Genomic DNA, 22,098 nt, shown 5'->3' on the forward strand with positions numbered 1-22,098 from the left:
ATGATTGCATTGTCAGCGGTATGTAGCATTAGCATATGTATGTAATGATAGTATAAAAACAAACATTAAAACTATGACTCTGTGCCTTTCAACATCTAATACCAAGCCTATCCCACTCAGTAATCCATCCTAATGTTTCTACCTCAGGCAGCAGATCCCTTAATTGACCCGGCGCGCGGACGCGTATGCACGTGACCGCGTTTCCCGCAGCGCGTCGGCAGCCATACCTATCAACTATCAACTATCCGCAGCTCAGCTTTGAGCCCATCCACTCCAACGACCGACAAGCAGGCGCACAAGTCTCTTTCCTCGTTGGAGATAGACTATAGCACCATGTCATCTCGACCAGATCTCAAGGTAAGCTCTACCTGTTTTAGGAACTTAAGAAGAGAAAAATCGGCTAACATTAAACTAATTACACTGTCTAGGTGGACGACGAAGTCGGCTTCATCCGCTTCTATCGTTCCATTTCCTCCTCCTCTGACAATGACAACAACAACAATGAGACCATTCGAGTTTTCGACCGCGGAGACTGGTACTCCGCCCACGGTGCCGAAGCTGAATTCATCGCCCGCACCGTCTACAAAACCACCTCTGTGATCCGCAATCTGGGCCGCAGCGACACAGGCGGCCTGCCCTCCGTGACGATGAGCGTGACTGTATTCCGCAATTTCTTACGCGAGGCGCTATTCCGACTCAATCGGCGAGTGGAGATCTGGGGCTCTGCGAGCGGGCGCGGCGGACAGTGGAAGCTCATTAAGCAGGCGAGTCCGGGGAACTTGCAGGATGTGGAAGAAGAACTGGGGAGTGTAGGTGGGCTGAATATTGAGGCTGGAGCGCCGATCATTCTGGCTGTGAAGATTTCTGCAAAGGCCGGGGAGGCGAGAAGTGTGGGGGTTTGTTTTGCGGATGCGAGTGTAAGGGAGTTGGGTGTGAGTGAATTCTTGGATAATGATGTTTATTCGAATCTGGAGTCGCTGGTCATTCAGCTGGGGGTGAAGGAGTGTCTTGTGCAGATGGATGCGGGGAGGAAGGATGTGGAATTGGGGAAGGTGAGGAATATCATGGATAGTTGTGGGATTGCCGTGTCGGAGAGGCACAGCGGTGATTTCGGGGTTAGGGATATCGAGCAGGACTTGACGAGGTTGTTGAGGGATGAGAGGTCTGCCGGGACGCTGCCTCAGACTGAGTTGAAGTTGGCGATGGGATCCGCGGCGGCGTTGATCAAGTATCTGGGTGTTATGACGGATCCGTCCAACTTCGGCCAGTATCGTCTCTATCAGCATGATCTGTCGCAATTCATGAAGCTGGATTCGTCGGCGCTGAGGGCGTTGAATCTCATGCCGGGTCCGCGGGACGGATCTAAGTCGATGAGTTTGTTTGGGTTGCTGAATCATTGTAAGACGCCGGTGGGCAGCAGGCTGCTGGCGCAGTGGTTGAAGCAGCCGCTAATGGATAAAGCTGAGATTGAGAAGAGACAGCAGCTGGTGGAGTCGTTTGTGATGGACACGGAACTTCGGCAGACTATGCAGGAGGAGCATTTGCGCTCGATCCCGGATTTGTATCGCTTGGCGAAGCGGTTTCAGAGGAAGCAGGCGACACTGGAGGATGTCGTGCGTGTTTATCAGGTTGCCATTCGCCTGCCAGGCTTTGTTGCGTCACTGGAGAATGTGATGGATGAACAGTATCAGACGCCTCTGGAAGCGGAGTATACGTCCAAGCTGCGCAGCCATTCCGATAACCTGGCAAAGCTGGAGGAGATGGTTGAGACGACGGTGGACTTGGATGCATTGGAGAACCACGAGTTCATTATTAAGCCGGAGTTTGATGAGAGCTTGCGCATCATTCGCAAGAAGCTGGATAAGCTGCGTCACGACATGGACTCGGAACACCGTCGTGTGGGCGGGGATCTGGACCAAGAAGTTGACAAGAAGCTGTTCCTGGAGAATCATCGTGTGCATGGCTGGTGCTTCCGATTGACTCGCAACGAGGCGGGCTGTATTCGCAACAAAAGAGAGTACCAGGAGTGCTCAACTCAGAAGAACGGTGTCTACTTTACGACCTCGACAATGCAGGCGCTCCGTCGCGAGCACGACCAGCTGTCATCTAACTACAATCGCACTCAGACTGGTTTGGTGAGCGAGGTTGTTGGTGTGGCTGCCTCCTACTGCCCTGTCCTTGAGCAGCTTGCTGGCGTTTTGGCTCACCTCGATGTCATTGTGAGCTTCGCGCATTGTGCCGTGCACGCCCCTACACCATATGTCCGTCCCAAGATTCACCCGCGTGGTACTGGAAACACGGTTCTGAAGGAGGCCCGGCATCCTTGTATGGAAATGCAGGATGACATCTCTTTTATCACCAACGACGTGTCGCTCATCCGTGATGAGTCTTCCTTCCTGATCATTACCGGTCCCAATATGGGTGGTAAATCGACCTACATCCGACAGATTGGCGTCATTGCGCTGATGGCCCAGACTGGATGCTTCGTGCCATGCTCCGAGGCGGAGCTGACTATTTTCGACTGCATTCTTGCTCGTGTTGGTGCGAGTGACTCGCAGCTCAAGGGTGTGTCGACTTTCATGGCTGAGATGCTTGAGACCTCCAACATCCTCAAGTCCGCGACCTCGGAGTCATTGATCATCATCGATGAACTTGGTCGCGGAACAAGTACATACGATGGATTCGGCCTTGCATGGGCTATCTCAGAGCACATCGTCACTGAGATTCGCTGTTTCGGCCTGTTCGCAACCCACTTCCACGAATTGACGGCCCTGGCCGATCGGTACCCGAAGTCAGCCAAGAACCTACATGTAGTGGCTTTTATTGGTGATGGCACGGGCAATGAGGAGGACAGCAAAGACTCGAAGCGAGACCAGGTTACGTTGCTGTACCGTGTCGAACCGGGCATCTGCGACCAGTCCTTCGGTATTCACGTTGCTGAATTGGTCCGCTTTCCGGAGAAGGTAGTCAACATGGCGCGACAAAAGGCAGATGAGCTTGAGGACTTCACCTCCTCTGGGGCACAGGAAAAAGAGTCCATGTCACTTGACAAGTACTCCCAGGAAGAAGTTGAAGAGGGCAGTGCTCTCCTCAAGGATATGTTGCTGAAATGGAAGGAAGCTATTGAGGCACCTGGCAAGGACCTGACGGTTGAAGAAAAGCGCCAGATCATGCGCGATCTTGTCAACAGTGATCCGAAGTTACAGGCGAACAAAGTGTTCCAGGGCATCAAAGCTTTGTAGTCATGGTATGGATTTGCTGCCATTCGGGTTTACAGCGGCTGGGAGTTCGGAATGGGGATTAATTGTATGTTTTCATGGGTCATGGGTATAGGTATAGAAATATTTTTTCTTGTTTAATTCAGTTCAAGGCGCACAATACAAAAGCATGCCTTAAATCTTCTTCATCTGATGTGTAGTAGCCTAGATGTATACCCAGTCACGTGGAACCGCGGAGATCTAGACGCCTCAGGGTTGCGGTCCGCATCTTCCCCATTGCCCACTCCGTGCCTTAAGACTTTCAGCTTGCCGGTCAATTCAGTAGCTTCCATTGTCTTTGATCTTCTCTTGTCGGACTCGCCAGCCTGTTTTGTGCGATCGTCACTCTTTTTCGGCAATTTCGCTTCCGCTTCCAGTCCTCTTCATTCCCCTCAGCAATGCGCGCAAACTGAAGCGACCACCCGCCGGACAGCTTGATTCATGCACCCCTTTTCCATCCTCACTCTCGGTATCTTCGTAGCGGGCTACATCACCGCGAGGTGGGATCTTGTTACTCGCCTGTACGAATTGGCCATATTTGCGTGGGATCACGGCGTTGTGGTATGCTTGTGTTCTGCTATCTGTTCCTACGCGCATTCGCGGTATCCGAACAACGGACGGACTAACTTCCTCACTCGACAACAGACACGGACAGCAAAGGGTTTCCTCCTTTTATCAGTATTTTTCTTCCTCCTCGTCCTTCCTATCAACCATATAGCTGCGACTGAGGGTGAATTGGTATGCTACTATCGCAGTGGCTGGCTGGCCGTGCTGTTGCGGAACGGCCAAACAGCTATGAGGTCCCGAACGAGGCTGATATTCTTGATTAGCACCCTCGATACGTGCACCTGGGCGTCTCCGCTCGCGAACAACTCCGCCGTCGAGGCTCCTTCTAAACGCGGTTGGAGGATGTCAACATGCTCATGAGCGATGGGTTGCTACGGGTATTTTGGCCATACGATCTTCCCCGATCATCGTCGCCAGGAGTAATTGTTGGGTGGCGGAATTCAGAGGTGGACTTTTTTGTTCTGACGGTCTTGGAAGATGTCGAGGTAATATCGGGTTATACTGCATTCATGCTTAGGGTGAGAGGCAGCTAACATTTAGCCAATAGCCCCGGAATGTCGACAACGCTTTGCGGGCGGGTATTCTCTTCCGCAATAGCCCCCATCCTATCGTGCGCATATTCGCTCTATGTGGACGCTCGGCTATGCATGTCCTAGGATCAACAAACTCGCCAGATCCGCCAACGGCCTTCAATCCGTCACATCTTTATGTTACTACGAGTTCGTCGGGCAAGGTTCCTCGGATTTTCTGTCCGCCGGAAACAAACCTGTCTGTCCAGGTTATCATGTTTCATCGGCCCCATCCGACTAGGATGGAGTACATGTCTCTGGAGCCAATCTCTCTAGCATTGGGCGACAAGGTGTTTGGCTCAGATAAGTCAGATGCTGTGTCTAATAAGATCGATACCGAAGAGGAGTCGGACAAGGCTCAGGCTGGAATGCTGGTGGAGAAGTTGAAGCTTCACACGGTAGTCAAACATGTCCCGTCGTCTAAAGAACAGGCACTTCCCCTCATCATCAACCAGGTCAACTGCGCGTATGAGATGGGGAAGCTTATGGAGAAGAATAGCCATCTGGTGGGCATCCGTGTCAAGAGAAGCATGAGTGTGGGTGAGCGGGTTGTAGAATCTGCTACTACGCTATGGGATCTCTTCGTTCTCGGCGTTTCCTATGTCTTCTGGCAGTGGATATGGCCTGTAATTACCCGCATATTCATTGTTGGGCTTGTTTTCCATCGCACGATTGCAGAGATTGTCCTGCAGATTCTAGAATGGCGAGCTCGTCCTGATGCCGCTGCTCTTAAAGACATATCTGCGACAGCTCAGCAGGTGGATATTCGACTCCAACAGTTCTGTTATTGGCCAATACAATATGTGAAACTACGACAGAGGAAAGATAATTGGGAGAGTGTGACTACGAGTCATCCGGACTACATTCGCTTCTACAACAGCTTGTGGCTCGTCGCCAACGACGTGATTATTGGCATCGCATTGGGGTCATACATCATCGACAACGCCAACTGGGTGGCCTTTCAGATCAGTTTCATTTTGACAGGCTATACGGTGGAAGGGCTACAGGGTACTATTTCCTGGCTCATGGACTGGCCGGCTGGTCTTAAGCTCAACAATGAACTCGCCGCGTTCTTGGGTGATCTTTTCTTGTGGGTCATTGAGAACTGGGCAGGTAAGCTTCAGATTTCTAGTCACTCAGGTGATTGATACGGGCTAACCGATAGAAGCTTGCATCGCCAACCTGCAACCCTACCTACCACACATCATTTACGTCGTCGGCTGTTCCAGTTTCGCCGGGGCAAGCATGCCAATTGCCCTGTTTTCCGACCTCATATCTATATTGACAGTGCATATCTACTCCTTCTACATCGCATCTGCACGGATCTTCAACTGGCAACTTACCATCATTATCTCTCTTTTCCATCTTTTCCGCGGCAAGAAGCGAAACGTGCTTCGCAACCGTATAGACTCATGCGATTACGATCTTGACCAACTACTTCTTGGAACCATCTTGTTCACCGTTCTCTTCTTCCTTCTACCCACTGTTATTGTCTTCTATCTCGCGTTTGCCAGCGCGCGGATGTTGATCATTTCGCTTAAGGCAGTGCTCGATACCTGCTTGGCCTTCTTGAACCACTTTCCACTTTTTGCACTGATGCTCAGAGTCAAGGACTCACGGAGACTGCCAGGTGTGTTACCTTCCCCTCCCACAAAAGGCTAGTTAGCTAATTGCATGCTCAGGTGGAATACGTTTCGAGCTTCGCGAAGAGCACGACAAGTCTTCGACAAGCAAGTCAAGCGTCAGTGTGCCTTATATACACCTTGAGGTTAGCAACCCTCTTCCCCGTTGAGCCATCAAGCGCTAATCCGGATAGTCTATCCCTCTTACCCTCCGTGCCATGTTCGACCAGTACTTCCAACTGGGTCATCGCCTACGGAAACATTACCTTTCCCCACAAGTCATCTTCTGCCTTGTGACCGGCCGCTTTGTGCCTCCTATACACCGTCGCAACCTATACGGCATGCAGTACAGCATGCTTCCTGCGCGCCGGGCGAGCATGACCGAAGTATGGTCAATGCTGACACAGCCTCGCAAGACTAGCAGTAGCAGCAGCAGCTCCTCATCTATGGTTGGAGGCATGGGTACTGCAGCAAACGGGATCCTGAAGGTTCCAGGTGCGTTTGGGCAGGGCGAATTGAGGAGGCGAGGGCACCGATAGTAATGAATCATGCCGCATTAGATTATAATCTAGTATATAATGTTGATATACGATATAGAGCAGTCGGGTTGCCAGACCAGGTGTAAAACTTAAATATATGCTTCGTATATAGTACATGTAGCTAGATACAACAGGAATGTTCGATGCCACAGTTAAACTCCTGCCATGAGAGCAAAAGCGTCTAAAGAGATGCACCCAAAACGCCAAAATGACATATGATAATAATACAGAATGGACTTGTTCTCCAGTAGACTTGTAAGTCCTAATATGAGAGTCTGACATAGCACAGAAATGAGATGAGATGAGTGCTTGCTCGGCGGAATTCATGGGCCTTGCTGCCGGCTGGCCCCATATCGTCGGAGAGGAGATGGCCATCATAACAAACATCTCTAATGCAAAGAATCGTCAAAAGAGGAGAAGCAGAGAAAGAAAGAGGGAACAGATAAAAGTCATGAATACAACGCATCAGCTTTTCCGCATGTATTCAGCTTCGCTGTCCTTCGTGCTCTTACGAGCATCATCGAGCATCGTGTCGATACCTCGTTCTTTCAGTGCGAGCTTTTAGACAAAATTAGCCAGGTAACTTGTTTGGGGGCCGCTTTGAACAGGGTCATACATTCAGACAAGCCCTGTACTTTTTGAAAAGCTCGTCGCAATCATTGGAAGCGGTGTTGCCACGGAGGTATTCTGCGGATCTTTGATGAGTTATACGCTTATCTGGGGTATGAAGTATGAGCCTTACTTTCGCTGTACCATTTCAGGAAGCATGTATCATATTTTCTAGTCAAAGTGTTAGTTGAGTTTGAGATGTGTGTTGAGGTATGCTCGTGAATGATTCGTACTCTTTGATATCGTTGCACTCGGGGGCGATTGACGCGGACATCCTGGATCGGGTTAATCGAACAATCCCTTCCACTGACAGTCAAAGGAGCGAGATAGATGGATCTATTTTCTGTCTATGGATAGATGTTGATATCCTCGAGTGCATGTAAATGAAACCTGCTTCTCTGTTGAGATCATCTTCATGGCACCTTATGTAATCCATCTTCGAGATCACTCGTGATGATCACTAGTACTATTTGAGCAGGCGGTCAGTATCAGCCGGCGCGACGATTTTCTCCACCTCCGACTGCTTTTTTTTCTTATCCAGGAAAGACAAGTCCAGTTCCCATTGCTGCTGCTGCCAGAGTCCAACGGGTCCGTCTGTCTGGTCTCTGCTTCTCAACATGGATTCCACAGCGGATTTTGGCTCGTTACAGCAACGGGTGCAGTCGTCCCTGATGCAGGTGACGCGCACTGCCGGTCAACTTTCAGCCGAAGATCTCGATTTCCATCGCACCTCTAACGCAGAGGTTTCTGATTCCCTGGACGAGCAGAGCAACCGACTCTTGTCGCTCACTTCTTCTATTTTGAAAGCCGCCACCGCCGGAACCGATGTTTCTGCACCGACCTTAGACGACGAAGATTCCCTCGAAGATAATTGGCGCGGCGTCGTGGATGTCATCGATGCGCTATTGGAAAAGGCCGACGCATGCTTGGATGAATTCACCGGTGTTATTAAGAAATTGAGCCCGTCGCAACAGGATCAAGCTGCCGCTGCCGCTGCGAAGGCTTCGAAGAAGCAACCCGCTAAATTCCCGACCATTTACGACTACGGCCCGTCGAAGATCCCGAAGCCGCAATTGCTGTTCGAACGCAAGGCCGATAACACCGATACCGCGCCTTTCAAGCCTTTGCTTAAGACGAAGCCTCATGCCGTTGTTCCGCTGAAAGACTCGTTAAAGTTGTCCGATTCCGCTGTCGGATATGTCAACCCGTACGAGAAGGAGATTCGTGCCGCAAAGTTCCCCACTTCTTCCTACAGCGTGTCGCCGCCTGTGGATTATCAGCCGTGGGAGTCGACAAAGGCGACTTTTGTGGATACTCTGGAGGGAGTGAAGGAGATGTTGGAGGAACTTAAGGCCGCGAAGGAGATCGCGATTGATTTGGAGCATCACGATGTGCACTCGTATCAGGGTCTTGTCTCCTTGATGCAGATCAGCACTCGGGATAAGGATTGGGTTGTTGATACGCTTAAGCCGTGGAGGGAGGAGCTGCAAGTTCTTAACGAAGTGTTCACGGATCCCAACATCTTGAAGGTGCTTCACGGTTCCTCGATGGATATTATCTGGCTTCAGCGCGACTTGGGGCTGTACGTCGTTGGCATGTTCGATACATACCATGCTGCTTGCGCGTTGAACTACCCCAAGCGCAGTTTGAAGTTCCTGCTGCAGAAGTTTGTCAACTTCGAAGCCGATAAACGTTACCAGATGGCCGACTGGCGCATTCGACCGATCCCGGAAGGCATGTTCGATTACGCTCGTTCGGATACTCACTACCTTCTTCACATCTACGACCACATTCGCAACGAACTTGTCGAAAACTCCCTCCCCGACAACAACCTTATCGACTACGTCCTGGAGCAGTCTAAGAAGGAAGCTCTGCAAGTATATGAGCGTCCTGTTTACGATGCTGCTACTGGTCAAGGACCGGGTGGTTGGTACGACCTCCTTTCTCGCAATTCGGTCGTGGTCAACAGGGAACAGTTTGCCGTATTCAAAGCAGTACATCAGTGGCGTGACGAGGTTGCTAGAGAGGAAGACGAGGGCGTGCAATGCGTGTTCCCGAAACACGTTCTCTTCAGGGTTGCTCACACTATGCCGCTCGACTTGGGCACCCTGTTCCGGACATTGTCACCTGTGACACCAATTGTCCAAAACCGCGCTGTAGACCTTTTGGAAGTCATCAAGAAGGCTAAGGATGAGGGCGCTGATGGCCCTGAATGGCGTGACGTCTACGTCAAGCCAACCAGGGGTACACCGGCCGCGCCGGCGACACAGCCAGTCGATGTCCCGTCCCCGACCCCAGCAGACGAGGCCAATCTCCCCACTGTTTCTCGCTACGAGGTCTCCCAATTCTGGGGTTCCGTGTTGGAGTCACAAGAACCTCCCACGGTCCCTGCATACTCCGCCGTTGCTTCAGCCGAAGCTCTCCGTCTCTCCCTCCCCCTTCCGCCTATGCCTAAAACCGTCTCCGAAGCCCGCGAAAAGCTCGCACCCGCTCAACCTCAAACCCCGAAACCCGCTACCTCTGCACCCGCCGTTAAGGAAGAGAAGAAAGAGGACGAGAACAAGTACTTCACCGTCAAGGAAATGGGTGGACCACGTAAGCGCAAGGCCGCCCCCGCAGAGACGGCCGAGCAATTGCAGTCCGCCTCATCGGATTTCGACACCACTGACGCCAGTTCCTCGTTGGACACTGAAGATAAGCCATCCAAGAAACAGCGCCGCAAGGAGAAGAAGAACAAGCCCGCAGCACAACCCGAGACAGCTGCCGAGGAGGACGGAGAAGAGGAGGAAGAGGAGGCTCCCTTCAACTACGAGTCCGCTGCCTCTGTATTCAATGCCAACCCCAAGGCTACTTCGGGACTCCCGTCCAGGCGTCGTTATAATCCCTATGCTAAGGTGCTCGATGCCCCGTCGGGAGTGCGGAAGCAGAAACGCGAGACTGCCGGAAAGGCGTTTACGTTCCGGTGATTTGTTGGGTGCGTGTGATGCAAGGGAGTGTTGTTTCTTGGTCAGAGGAATGGTGCGCAAAAGCATGGGCATGGACATAGTGTTTGTAAATGCATAGCGATACCCGGTTTTGAATCTAACTTCAAATCATTTCAATTTTGTCTAGTCCAGTCCGTTCCAGTCTTGTAGTATCGGTCAATACTAGTTATCAGTAACGTAGCTCAGCTCACCATATCACCAGCCACAACCACATCCACCCTCTGCAGTATTAGTATATAACTAACCAACCACTTCCTGCATCCACTAACCAACCCACCAACCACTTACTTGTTCTCCTTCCTCTCCTTCTTACCGCCAGCCAAAGTCTTCTTCCTCTGCTTAACCATATACGAATACATCATGGGCGAACCTAGAACACAAACACACGCATTAAAAAACCACAACTCCATACCATCTACACACCAATGTCAATAGGAGTAAGGGGGAAAAAAAACTCACCAGGTCCGTAAAGAAACAGAAAGAAAATGAAAAGCGCCTGAACAGGAATGCTGTTCGTAACGCGCAGCGCCTGGAACATGAGCCACCATTCGCTTCCGATGCCAACGGGGTAGAGGATTAGGAAGAGGGAGTATCTAGAGGGAATTAATTCAAACTCTTGTCTATACGAATGAAGGAAGAATAAATAGCGATAGAGACGGTACATACCTCAACCACCTCAACAAGCTCGGCACAGGAGCACCTGCACTCAAGACTGCGAAATAAGAATACCGGATTGCATCTGCGAATGACCATGCAAGCAGCATGTACTTGTATGCTGGGGAGGGACTGGTGGTCTCCGGGTAGGCGTAATTGATGGCCCAGACTTGGACGCTGCGGGCGAAGATTTGGGTGAATGTTGTGAAGATGGGCGAGCGGGTGAGGCCTTTTCTCGGTCAGTAATTCGTGTTTGTTGGTGTTGGGGGTGGAACTGGGATACTGCAGGGATTTAGGTATCGGGGGATGGGGCTTGACTTGCCTAGACTCGCATGAAGGATCTCAAGAATAGCGATAGTTTGGGTCCATCTTGTCCAGGGTTCGAGGGTAGAGTAGGTTGTTTGGGGGGATTGGAAAGGGGAGACGACGATAGAGGAGAATATGTATAGCCAGAGAAGGGCGTTGATGCTGTTGTATGTTACTAAGTAGGTTGTTCTTAGAGAGGACATTTTGTTGGATATTGATATTGGGGTGGATGGTGGTGATGGGAATTGCGGTGCGAAGAAACGGAGGAAATACAACTCCGTTAAGGTGGAAATTTGCATGTGATTGCGGCTGAAATCATAGCTGCGGGTAATGAGGAACTATCGAAATTTTTTCCATCTTCGCCGGTGATGTCGTATGTGTGGATTTTATTTTGGGTTTATATTGACATGTCTATCTCATCATTGTTGGATTTGGATTTAAGCTTATCGGAGACAAATTAGGGTTCATGCAGGAATGCGCAGGGGTTCGTACAGCCCGGTGGGTGAATGGGCGCTGTTCGGGGAGAATCATAGCCATTCAGGTGTCTTGGGTCCACTTTCGGGACAGAATAATGTTTTAGTAGAGTTGAATGATATGTTGTGTGCTATTGTAAAAGGCCGTGCTTTGCCTTCTAGTTAGGAGTCACCTGATATTGACTGATGTTGCAACACTGGTGTTGCTTCTTCAGTGCCTGCAAGAGACATGCACCAGTTTTGCTGTTGGTGTAGAACCATTCATAACAGGTGCGAAAACTGTCAGAAAGCGAGCCCCTCATTGGCCTTCGGTCATTGTCATGCCTGAAGGACCACTCAGGGCGAATTTTACTCCTACATCAACATCTGGCTGTTTCCGATGCAATCTCTCAACGCTACTCCAAAAGTATAGGGACATTCCGCTTCTCTCGGGAAGCAAGAAGATCAATACATGGGAATTACTGTCTCAAAAGTCGCCATAATGGAGGTTTCCTTCGCATGTCCTCGACTAAGGCATGCTGTTACTCCGTGAGACCTCCCTCGAACTACTATAAGTAGAGGCAAGTAAGCATAGAAGTCTCCTTCTTTTTCCAACAACACGCCTCTTCAGTTTCTATCACTCAGCAATTAGCCAAAATCAAACCTCAAAAAATTCTACAAGAAACCTAGTAACTCCTTACAAAATGGCTTCAAGTCATTCAGCGGTGAACCCGGAAGTTACTGGACCAAGTCTCTCAGACTTTCCCGAGAGTATTCGAAACAAGATTGTTCTAGTTAATATTCCTGCGGTTGAAGTGCAAGCCCTCATCGAAAAGGAATGTCCTCCAATGCTACAGAGGATTGCACCCTATGGTGTCAATTGGATGAGACATGTCATGTACAACACCATCCCCAAGGAGATCCGAGTCTACGCGTATCTCCATTATGACATGGCCCAGCCAGACTGGTACAAAAAGTATGGCCCTGCGACTCTTCTGTCTCGTTACAACACCCACAGAATTGAGCTGGAGCAGGAAGTATCTGAGGAGCAGGCCCGCAGCATGTTGAGGTTTTATGCGCTCGTACAATATTATGCCAAAGAATTGACCGAAGACACAATTCGGCGACAACAAGGAAAAAACCCTGAGTACGTTCTGAGAAACACTTCTAGAACTGAGATGCTACGTGTCGAACGTGCCATCTACATACATGACATTCTATTGCAGGCGATGACCACCATACCCCGCCACACCATGACTCGTAAGGAGGCCAATGCTCCCTGGAGGAGTTTCCTAGGAAATTTCACCGGCTGGATGCTATATCAATTGATTACCGTGACGAACCTCCTTCACAAATACGGTACGTGATCAGCCTGAAGTCTTGCTGGTATTGAAGCGAGAATACTGATTGAAACAATAGATGAGGCGAGGTGCAAAGCTGATCATGTAGAGCTGCAATGCGCTCTCAACACTTTCTCTAAGGAAAACGACCGCAACTATCTGGTGAGCTCTGGACCCAACATTGAAGTGTATTGTGAGCCCTAACTATCTGCAGTTGGAAGGAGGATTGGCATTCAAGCGCAAAATGGACGAAAAGTGGCATCAGGGACTGGATGCTGAAGACGAGGTTCGCTTCAAGTGCTAGAAGGCTGCTGGCAATTCTATACTTTCTTACACTTGGGCGAAGCTAGAAAACAGCGACCCCGAGTTCAACAAGCAGAAATTTTCTCCAAATACTGACCCGGCTATCAAAAGGATGTATGATCCATTTGTGTTCATCGAGGAGGATAATGGCCCACACCGTCTCTGGTACGAGATCGCGGAGGAACGGCCTGCTAATCCTGATACGATGATGGGTCAATTCTACAGCGGTTCTGGCCATCCGCAATACATGCTCTTCATGTGGGATGAAGCCCGGCTGCGAGAAATGGGATACCTATCGGGTGACGACAGTCCCTGAGAACAGAAAGACCGTTCTTGCATCCTACGGCTTGAGATCACCTGGGAGCTTGGTATCACTAGTCGTTCTTTTTTACTTGCTTAGTGCTAAAAAATAAGCTCTCATTAAATCCAAACATACTTTTGCTTTGAATAACTATGACCCCATTCTCTGTAGACCGCTTTTACGCTTTCCACCAACCAATCCAGAAGATAATTATATATCACACTAATTGTAGATCTGTGCACATAGAGTTCCTAGCACCGACCTTCAGTCCCTATCCACACCGAACCAAACCAAACCATGAACTTAACACAAGTGATCCGCCCACAGACACAGACTAACCAGATCTGCTATACTAGACAACCTCCACTGAAAGCACACCACACACTGAAATTTGGGGTGCATACTGTACAAATTGCAGGCTGCATGCATGCATATGTGTGTCACTGTGGATGTACCACTCTACAGTATGTTTTGTGTGACCCCACACTTGTGAAGGTGGTACACGATCGATTCGTATGTGCATAAGTGCATAAGCACGCTTGATGTATTTGATGCTGACATACTCAATTACTCATGGAAATAATTGATTCGTTAGTTAGGATCAGGATCCGTGACATCAAGTATCTAAGTAAGTTGGTGATTTGCATGGTCGTGAATGTTTGCTTTTGACAGGTGCGCACTATCGAAGTTTAGTATATTAGAGTTGGAATTGGGCTGATTATCTATGGTTCTTTCTGGATGGGTGGAGGGTGGGATTGGACTTCAGTGCGATTTGCTTTTTTCTTTTCATTTTTATACTTTAGGTGATGTATAGGGATTTGAGAGTAGGGGTTCGGGATATGAGATGATGGATCTATTTACCATGTAGGTGGTCAAGGAGTGTGTATGTTGGATTCTTCTTTCTTACTCGCTTATATTACTCATTGACTGTATATATGAGTTCATCTACATTTGTGATTAAGGTGGAGAAAAGAGCTACTAATGACAATGACGATGACGTTGACGCTGACGGGATCTGGTCACTGCTGATTTGGATCTGTGCGAGGTTTAAGTTGGATGATGTCGATCGTTTCCATCGTTTGCTCTGTCGCAAGATCCATGCCAATATGGGGAAATCAATAATCAACTGAGGGATTTTTGGGTTTCATTGTCTAGATACAGTAGTCAATTCTGAGGCGGGAACGATGTTATGTTCCGATTTCACGGTTCGCTTCACGAGTCATGCAGGATCGGTATTCGTATTATGTAGATTACTGGTATTCCGCTTCTTTTTTGGTTATCGATTGTAGATAGATAATTTATCACTTAGACTAGTCCTCTATTTTCCATATGCCTGCCAAGCCCAGCAGTATGCACCACGAGGCTTTAGTACTTCCGGTAAGAATGATGACCCCGGCCGATCTACATGCATACATTGACCCTGAATGCCCCAAGAATTTAAGCCACAAGGGTATTCACGGTTATTGACTAGTATGTATTGGTTTTTTTTTTTTTTTTTTTTTTTTTTTTTTTTTTTTTTTTTTGAAGATTTTCAGGCCAAGAACAACAGATAATTAGATACAATCCAGTGGCAAAATTTATCATGTGTGCTTGGTATGCGAAGAGCAGAATCCAACTTGGCAGATAGCCGATCCTGATAAGGAGGGAGGATACCGTGTAGAATCTCTACTAAGTATGAAAACCCCCCGCTCACGAGGACAATTACCCACCCGACATTGATCGTATCTCAAATGTCTCGCATCGCAATGCTGCATCGTCATAGGCTTGCATTATCGCTCATTAATTCCACATAATTACCCGACTCGTTTTCCTAGACATGCTTGAGATCCTGTGCTACGCGAGAATTGCAAATCTGCAGGCTAGATTTATCTACTGTGGGCAAAATTACTACGACTCTACGGAGCAGGCACATAGAGCAAGTAAATAAGAAGGGATCAAATCAAACTAGTCAGATATTTAACCAAATGATTCAGACCCCTTAGGAGAAAAAGCCAATGAAACCATACCATTCCGACACACGAGGTTTCGATTTCAAATTCTCCCTCCTACGCGAAGCAAACAATCAATCAATCTTGTCAGGCGGCCTAATGTACGTACTAAAATGAAAGCCACCAACTGCAGGTACCACACATGCACTCCCGTCCAATCCATGGATGGATGACTCGAATCGCGCAAATCTGAAACTTGGTCCTTTTTAAGATTCAGTCATACTCCGCCCCCGGCAACTTCGTCTCACCAATCTTATCCCGGCAGTAGTGAACTGGTGGTACCAAACTCTCTCTCACTTCCATCAAGTGAGAGAGTGGCTAAAGTTAGTTTGGAACTGGCGCCCTGCAGGTAAACGAACTACGGAGTAAGTCATGCCTGCCTGCCCCCCTCTTCCCCCCCTCCTCTAGAATTTTGTGCTGCCTCGCCATCATGTCTCCCATGACAGGATGATTGACCTATGGGTCATAACTCAAAAAAGCGATGCCATGGATGGAATTCAAAAAGATAAAGTTCGGAAGGCACTGATCAGGTTTTTCTCGAGATTTTGTGCATCATTATTATTTCTTTTTTCTTTTTTTATTCTTTTCCTTCCCTCCACTTTCTCTCTGCACGGTTGCGTGTGCAGTAACAAGTAGTTCAGACTAGTGCCGCGTCGTACTATCCAGTACGGAGTAGATCCCCTCTTTTTTTTCCCCCTCCTCTCTTACAGTGTAAACCCCCGACCCGACTTGAGAGGAGTGGGTGGGTGTGGGTGGTGGCAACAGATTACCGACTTACGGGGACTCAGGTACCCGTGGACGGAGAAGCATTGGGCCAGGGGTAAAAACGAGAGAAAGAGAGAGAGGGCGCGCGGACGGATGGGGAAAAGGGACTGACTAACTACAAAGTATCTACAACACTAACTACTCAGGTCATGCGAAATTAAACATTTCCTGCAAAACCTTGGAATGTGCCATGCGATGGGCTGATGCACTAAAAAAGATTAAGATAGCATCTTAAGTTATTATCATTTTTTACTTTATGTTTTTACTGTGACAAATGGGAAGGCTGCTGCTACTACTACTGTTGCAAGTAATGCTAGTCTCTCTTCTACGTGGAATCTCACTATCTAGTTAGGCTAGGGTCGCTTTTTCGTGTGCTTAACTCCGAACCTACGCGCTACTATGGAGTACGGATACTAAGTATCTATCTGCACCCCCCGGTTACGGTACGTGCAAGCCGTGGGCTCCGCTGGGTTTTTCCCCTTGCGTCTTCTTGCATGGGCGATCATCCGACGGTCAAGAAGCGGCGGCAGACGATCATCCGGATATCATTATTTGGGGGGACGGGGTCGATCCGGATGATTGTTTATGGATACTACTGTATTTTACTTATTTATAATGTATAAGTAATCGGAATTGTTTGTCTGTTGTTTGGATAAGAAAGTATTCTCATAGAGGGGTGAGGGTGAAGTTCAAGGTTTGAACGAGAGAGGGAGGGAGGGAGGGGAAGAAATACCCAAAGCGGTAAATGGAATTGGAGGAACGCTAATTTATGTCTCCGTCCATGGGTATAAGCTAGCTATTATATCCCAAACATCTGACCTGGAGAATGTCTCTAAATTCTTTGTCTTGGATTGACAGTCATGACGCATTGATTAATTCAACCTCGTCTGTCTCGATATCTGGCTGTCAGTCAGCTGGAAGCGGAATGGATTGACCGGTCCTTTAAAAATCAGGAGGCGTGTGCTGGTGGTGCTGGTGGTGGTGGGTGGGAAGATACTAACTAATAATCCCTGAGGGAGGAACAGACCGACAGACCGACAGACCAAGACCGTAGGGACCAATTTCAGGAACAGGAATTGTTCACTGGGTCTCTGGGGCTGCCTGGGTGGAGAGAGGGCCTTCATGTAATCCGTTCAACCGTTGGGCCACCCTGTGCTCCGTTCCCTTTTTTCCTTTCCTTTCCCCCCCTCTCTCATGCAATACTTAGTCAGTGGTTGGTACACACGGTGGAAAGAAATAGGGAAAAGGAAAAAGAAATAGAAAAATACAGATGATGATACATGCAAGTAGGAGAATTTGTCACTTTTGAGAAACACGTTTACCCAAAAAAAAAAGTAATGACCAGAAAGAAAGAAAACTACTACTACTACTACTACTCAGCGACTCAGCATGATGTTGATGCAGGTGTAGACTAAATGCAGGTCCACCAGACATACTACTAGTACTCAAGGTCAAACTGCCCTGACGAAATTTGAATCCTCGCGCGACTAAAAAGTATCTACTTTGTTTAGTGGCAGTGGTACCTGCTTGGCCCTCCATCCCGTCCGCTGCAAGTCACGGAAACCAACTCCACCCTTAACCAACCGTAAACGCCGTCTTGAGGGTTCGAGCGGATTTATTTCTCCCCTCCTTTAGTCCACTCGCGAACCATCCTGTGCCTTTTTTTCCCCCCTCCCTCTCTTGTTTCTCCTGGATCTGGAGCACCGGCTCAATACCCATTCTTCTTATTCTTCCCTTAATGATCATTATTATTTATTATTATTATTGATTTTCCCTCTTCAACACTTCCATCACTCCAGTTGTACCCTCTTTGTTCTGCTGTCGTCGTCGTAATCCCCTTCACCCATTGTCAACTTTCCACTCTGATATCCTACGGCATTCTACAAAGTTGATTGATTGGGATCTCTAATTATTATTTTTTTTATTCACCGCACTTGTTCTCTCCCTTATTACTTTCTTTTCCTGATCACCCACTCCCTTCTTAATTCACTGTCATTCCGATCCCTTCCCCCTGTTGGTTAGTGACTTGCTTCCTTGGGAGGTTGCCCTGATTGATTTTCCTCTGCATCCGACCGGCATCTTTTCTCCTGCCTGCCTCCCTCCCCCCTCCAGTCTCTCTCTTTCACACTCTTCATCGATCATTAATTAATCCTTCCCATCCTTGCCTTGCGCCTCCTTCCCTCTTCGGCAGTGGGAAATTTCCTCTTCCATACCACAACCCATCTCTTTAATCTCCTCTACAACTCCTCCGTCCCTCTCCGATTCGGAATTATTCCCACCGCCTATCTTTGCTGCTCTCCAAGTTAACCCTTATAACCGCCGGGCAGTATCTGAGACGCCTCCTGTTGATCGCATCCATCGCGCTCCGCTTCACGTTAATCCTCCATTCCGATCGCCCTTTACTTTTTCTCCATCCTATTTTTACTCCCTCTCTTACGCGACTAGCGGCGTCCACGTCTCGAGGTTGCCAACGCCGTTAACTCACCAACCGTGCACAGAGCTCGCTCCGATTGCTCGTTCGCCTCGACAGCTACAGCCTTCCCACACGTCCGATAAGGGGGTTTTTGGAACATCTGCGTTACGTCGCTGCACTCGCTTGCTTTGTTCCAAATGATCAGTGGTTGTTAGAGACATAAACTTCGCGACTACTGCTCGAATTGTCCTCATTGCGATATTGAAGGTGTCGAGCGTCGGTGTAGTTGATTGTTCGCCCGCATATATCGCGCCTGAACGCCCAATCGTGTGCTGCTCGATCTCGGCACACACTTTACCACGCTCCTTTCTTGCACATAATGTCCGTTGCTACGATGCTTCAACCCGCTTCGAGAGCCTCGACTTCCTCGTCTTCTTCCTTTCAGCCCGTCACACGCCAAAACACCATGTCTTCCCACGATACGCGGTCCCTCCGCCAGTCGAAGCGGCTGTCAGTCACTGCGCTGTACATGTCCATGAACGCGAAGGATAGAGACTTGGATATATCAGACGATCTGGCGAGAGGTTAGTCATTGGATTTGGTTGGAACCTGTTTTGACTTGGACACGCTTGCTGACATTGTGTGGGACAGCTCAAATATATTTGCGCGAACTGAAGGCCAAGATCTCCACTCAATCGAAGAAGAATTTCGTCCTGGAAAAAGATGTGCGGTATTTGGATTCACGGATAGCGCTGCTAATCCAAAACCGTATGGCTCTGGAAGAAGTAAGAATTGATCCCTCTGTCTCGCGTGGGTAGTTCCTGACAGTACCAGCAAAACGAAGTTGCCAGTCACCTCGACGATGCCATAGATCCCCAGGAGGGATTCTTTCCTAACGATGAGCGAACACAGAAGTACGGCAATCTTCTCTTCCTCCTTCAGTCCGAACCCCGTCACATCGCCCACCTGTGCCGTCTAGTCTCCATGTCCGAGATCGACTCCCTCTTGCAAACCGTGATGTTTACTATTTACGGTAATCAGTACGAGAGTCGTGAAGAACACCTGCTACTTACCATGTTTCAGTCTGTCCTCACCTACCAGTTTGATAACACTCCGGAGTACTCGTCACTCTTGCGCCAGAATACCCCTGTTTCCCGCATGATGACCACCTACACCCGGCGCGGTCCTGGCCAGAGTTACCTGAAACAAGTCCTTGCCGACCAGATCAATGCCCTGATCGAGCTGCGCGACGTCGACTTGGAGATCAACCCGCTCAAAGTGTACGAAACCATGGTGAAACAGATCGAAGAGGAGCAGGGCTCGTTGCCAGAAAGTCTTCAGAGGTCTGTTACGGCGGAAGATGCCGCGGCAAATGCGCAGGTGCAGGCCATCATCGAACCGCGGTTGAAGATGCTCACCGACTATGCCAACCGCTTCTTGAACATAATTATCGAGTCCGTGGAGGAGACACCATACGGCATCCGGTGGATATGCAAGCAGATCAGAAGCTTGTCCCGACGCAAGTACCCGGACGCTCAAGATCAGACCATCTGTACCCTAATTGGAGGATTCTTCTTCCTTCGCTTCATCAACCCCGCCATTGTCACGCCCCGCTCGTATATGTTAATCGAATCGACGCCCACGGAGAAACCCCGGCGCACGTTGACTCTGATCGCGAAGATGCTTCAGAACTTGGCGAACAAACCCTCGTATGCCAAGGAGCCTTATATGGCGAAACTTCAGCCTTTCATCCAGCAAAACAAAGAGCGCGTGAACAAGTTCATGCTTGATCTGTGCGATGTACAAGATTTCTACGAGAGCTTGGAGATGGACAACTACGTCGCGCTCTCGAAGCGGGACCTGGAGTTACAGATTACCCTCAACGAGATGTACGCCACCCACGCCTTGCTGGAGAAGCACAGCTTGGCTTTGGCCCAGGACCAGCACTCCCATCTCAATGAACTCCTGCAGGAGCTTGGTGCTGCGCCACCACAGGTCCCCCGGAAGGAGAATAGGACCATTACAGTGCCCTTGTTTAGCCGCTGGGAGACTTCTCTAGATGATTTGACCGCGGCCTTGGATATCACCCAAGAAGAAGTCTTCTTCATGGAGGCCAAATCCACCTTCGTCCAGATTTTGCGGTCCCTCCCTCCGAAACACCCGGCAATGCGTCGTCCACTACGGCTCTATCTCATTGCAGAGAGCGCTGCGACTCTTAAGAACGATGCGGTAATGGTCCGGAAAGGAATCCGCACTATAGAACTGCTCGATCAATTGATGAAATTGGGCGTCATCGAACGTGCCAATGACTTCAGTCTCCTGCGGGACGAGGTTGAACAGGAATTGGAGTACCTAGGCGGCCTGAAAGAAAACGTCTTGAAGGAGACGAAGAAACTGGAAGAAGTTTTTGCCACCATACGCGACCATAACGCATACTTGGTGGGCCAGCTGGAAACGTACAAGTCGTATCTTCACAACGTCCGCAGTCAGTCCGAGGGCAAGCAGCGGAAACAGCAGAAGCACCAGGAGCTCGGACCGTACAAGTTCACGCACCAGCAGCTTGAAAAGGAAGGTGTCATTCGCAAGAGTAACGTTCCAGAGAATCGACGAGCAAACATCTACTTTATGTTCAAGAGTCCTTTGCCAGGCACTTTTGTCATCAGCCTGCATTACAAAGGTGAGCAGTGGCTTTAAACCTCTCTTCTTCTGCTTCTTTACTAACCCAACTGTCAGGCCGTGCTCGTGGTCTTTTGGAGCTGGATCTCAAGCTTGATGATTTGCTCGAAATGCAAAAGGACAACCAGGAGGACTTGGATCTGGAGTATGTCCAATTCAATGTCTCGAAGGTGCTTCTACTTTTGAACAAACGATTTGCACGAAAGAAAGGGTGGTAGAGAGACCGCATCGATGGCCTCTCTTCTACACTCTATCACGACGTCTATGAAACGGAGCGGATAGTCACCGGCAAGCCTCAAGATGGGGCCAGCCTTCGGTCTCGGGGCTATCAAGTCGCCAATTTGATGACCGACAATTGGCCTTGGAAATACGCCAACATGCCCGGAAGACCGTGGCAGTGTTATCTATTTGGATCGTCTATTCTACGTTATGACCTGGGGACGGACGATTGATTTGTACACTTCACCATGCGGCTCGCCACCCAGGCGTGGTGCGGGTCGACTATGGATGCATAAGATGAGTTGCTTTTTTTTTTTTTGTTCTCGTTATGTCCGATTTCGTTAAGATAGGGCTCCTATGCGGGGCAGTAATGTGGTGAGGCGACCGGCTCTGTCAATCCCAAGCATGTGGTCCTGGACTCTTTCCTCGCTGGCTCGGGGGTGAGTGGTCATGAGCAGGGTTTGTTTGAGCAGTGTTGCGTTTTCGTTTTGTCCTCGCGACGGCTATACCCCGTTGAATGATATTGCGCTCGAG

General features: G+C 49.2%; 7 protein-coding genes across 7 annotated transcripts; 5 read left to right on the forward strand and 2 right to left on the reverse strand.

Moving 5' to 3' along the window:
- Positions 1-333: 333 nt before the first annotated feature.
- On the forward strand, positions 334-3,242 carry An16g03520 (uncharacterized protein; the record flags this gene model as incomplete). The annotated part of the gene is made up of 2 exons (XM_001397627.3): positions 334-357; positions 429-3,242. The coding sequence occupies 2 exons, from the start codon at positions 334-336 to the stop codon at positions 3,240-3,242; spliced, it is 2,838 nt and encodes a 945-aa protein (XP_001397664.1).
- Positions 3,243-4,174: 932 nt separating this feature from the next.
- An16g03530 (uncharacterized protein) lies at positions 4,175-6,723 on the forward strand (the record flags this gene model as incomplete). Its single annotated transcript, XM_059745049.1, has 6 exons — positions 4,175-4,342; positions 4,372-5,506; positions 5,562-6,023; positions 6,076-6,161; positions 6,210-6,510; positions 6,680-6,723. The coding sequence occupies 6 exons, from the start codon at positions 4,175-4,177 to the stop codon at positions 6,721-6,723; spliced, it is 2,196 nt and encodes a 731-aa protein (XP_059602744.1).
- A 1,057-nt stretch (positions 6,724-7,780) lies between these two features.
- Positions 7,781-10,129, forward strand: An16g03540 (uncharacterized protein; the record flags this gene model as incomplete). The annotated part of the gene is made up of 1 exon (XM_001397629.3): positions 7,781-10,129. The coding sequence occupies one exon, from the start codon at positions 7,781-7,783 to the stop codon at positions 10,127-10,129; it is 2,349 nt and encodes a 782-aa protein (XP_001397666.1).
- Positions 10,130-10,329: 200 nt separating this feature from the next.
- An16g03550 (uncharacterized protein) lies at positions 10,330-11,310 on the reverse strand (the record flags this gene model as incomplete). The annotated part of the gene is made up of 5 exons (XM_059745051.1): positions 10,330-10,366; positions 10,436-10,517; positions 10,607-10,740; positions 10,814-11,030; positions 11,130-11,310. The coding sequence occupies 5 exons, from the start codon at positions 11,308-11,310 to the stop codon at positions 10,330-10,332; spliced, it is 651 nt and encodes a 216-aa protein (XP_059602745.1).
- Positions 11,311-12,263: 953 nt separating this feature from the next.
- On the forward strand, positions 12,264-13,518 carry An16g03560 (hypothetical protein; the record flags this gene model as incomplete). The annotated part of the gene is made up of 3 exons (XM_059745052.1): positions 12,264-12,918; positions 12,979-13,061; positions 13,204-13,518. 3 exons carry the CDS (start codon positions 12,264-12,266, stop codon positions 13,516-13,518), a joined length of 1,053 nt encoding a protein of 350 aa, XP_059602746.1.
- A 3,818-nt stretch (positions 13,519-17,336) lies between these two features.
- An16g03570 (uncharacterized protein) lies at positions 17,337-18,923 on the reverse strand (the record flags this gene model as incomplete). The annotated part of the gene is made up of 6 exons (XM_059745053.1): positions 17,337-17,447; positions 17,780-17,830; positions 18,062-18,136; positions 18,247-18,347; positions 18,470-18,565; positions 18,746-18,923. 6 exons carry the CDS (start codon positions 18,921-18,923, stop codon positions 17,337-17,339), a joined length of 612 nt encoding a protein of 203 aa, XP_059602747.1.
- A 125-nt stretch (positions 18,924-19,048) lies between these two features.
- Positions 19,049-21,563, forward strand: An16g03580 (uncharacterized protein; the record flags this gene model as incomplete). Its single annotated transcript, XM_001397633.3, has 4 exons — positions 19,049-19,253; positions 19,321-19,454; positions 19,504-21,346; positions 21,403-21,563. The coding sequence occupies 4 exons, from the start codon at positions 19,049-19,051 to the stop codon at positions 21,561-21,563; spliced, it is 2,343 nt and encodes a 780-aa protein (XP_001397670.1).
- Positions 21,564-22,098: the final 535 nt, after the last annotated feature.

The sequence above is a fragment of the Aspergillus niger genome (genome assembly GCF_000002855.4).
Source record: "Aspergillus niger supercontig An16".
Lineage (NCBI taxonomy): Eukaryota > Fungi > Ascomycota > Eurotiomycetes > Eurotiales > Aspergillaceae > Aspergillus > Aspergillus niger.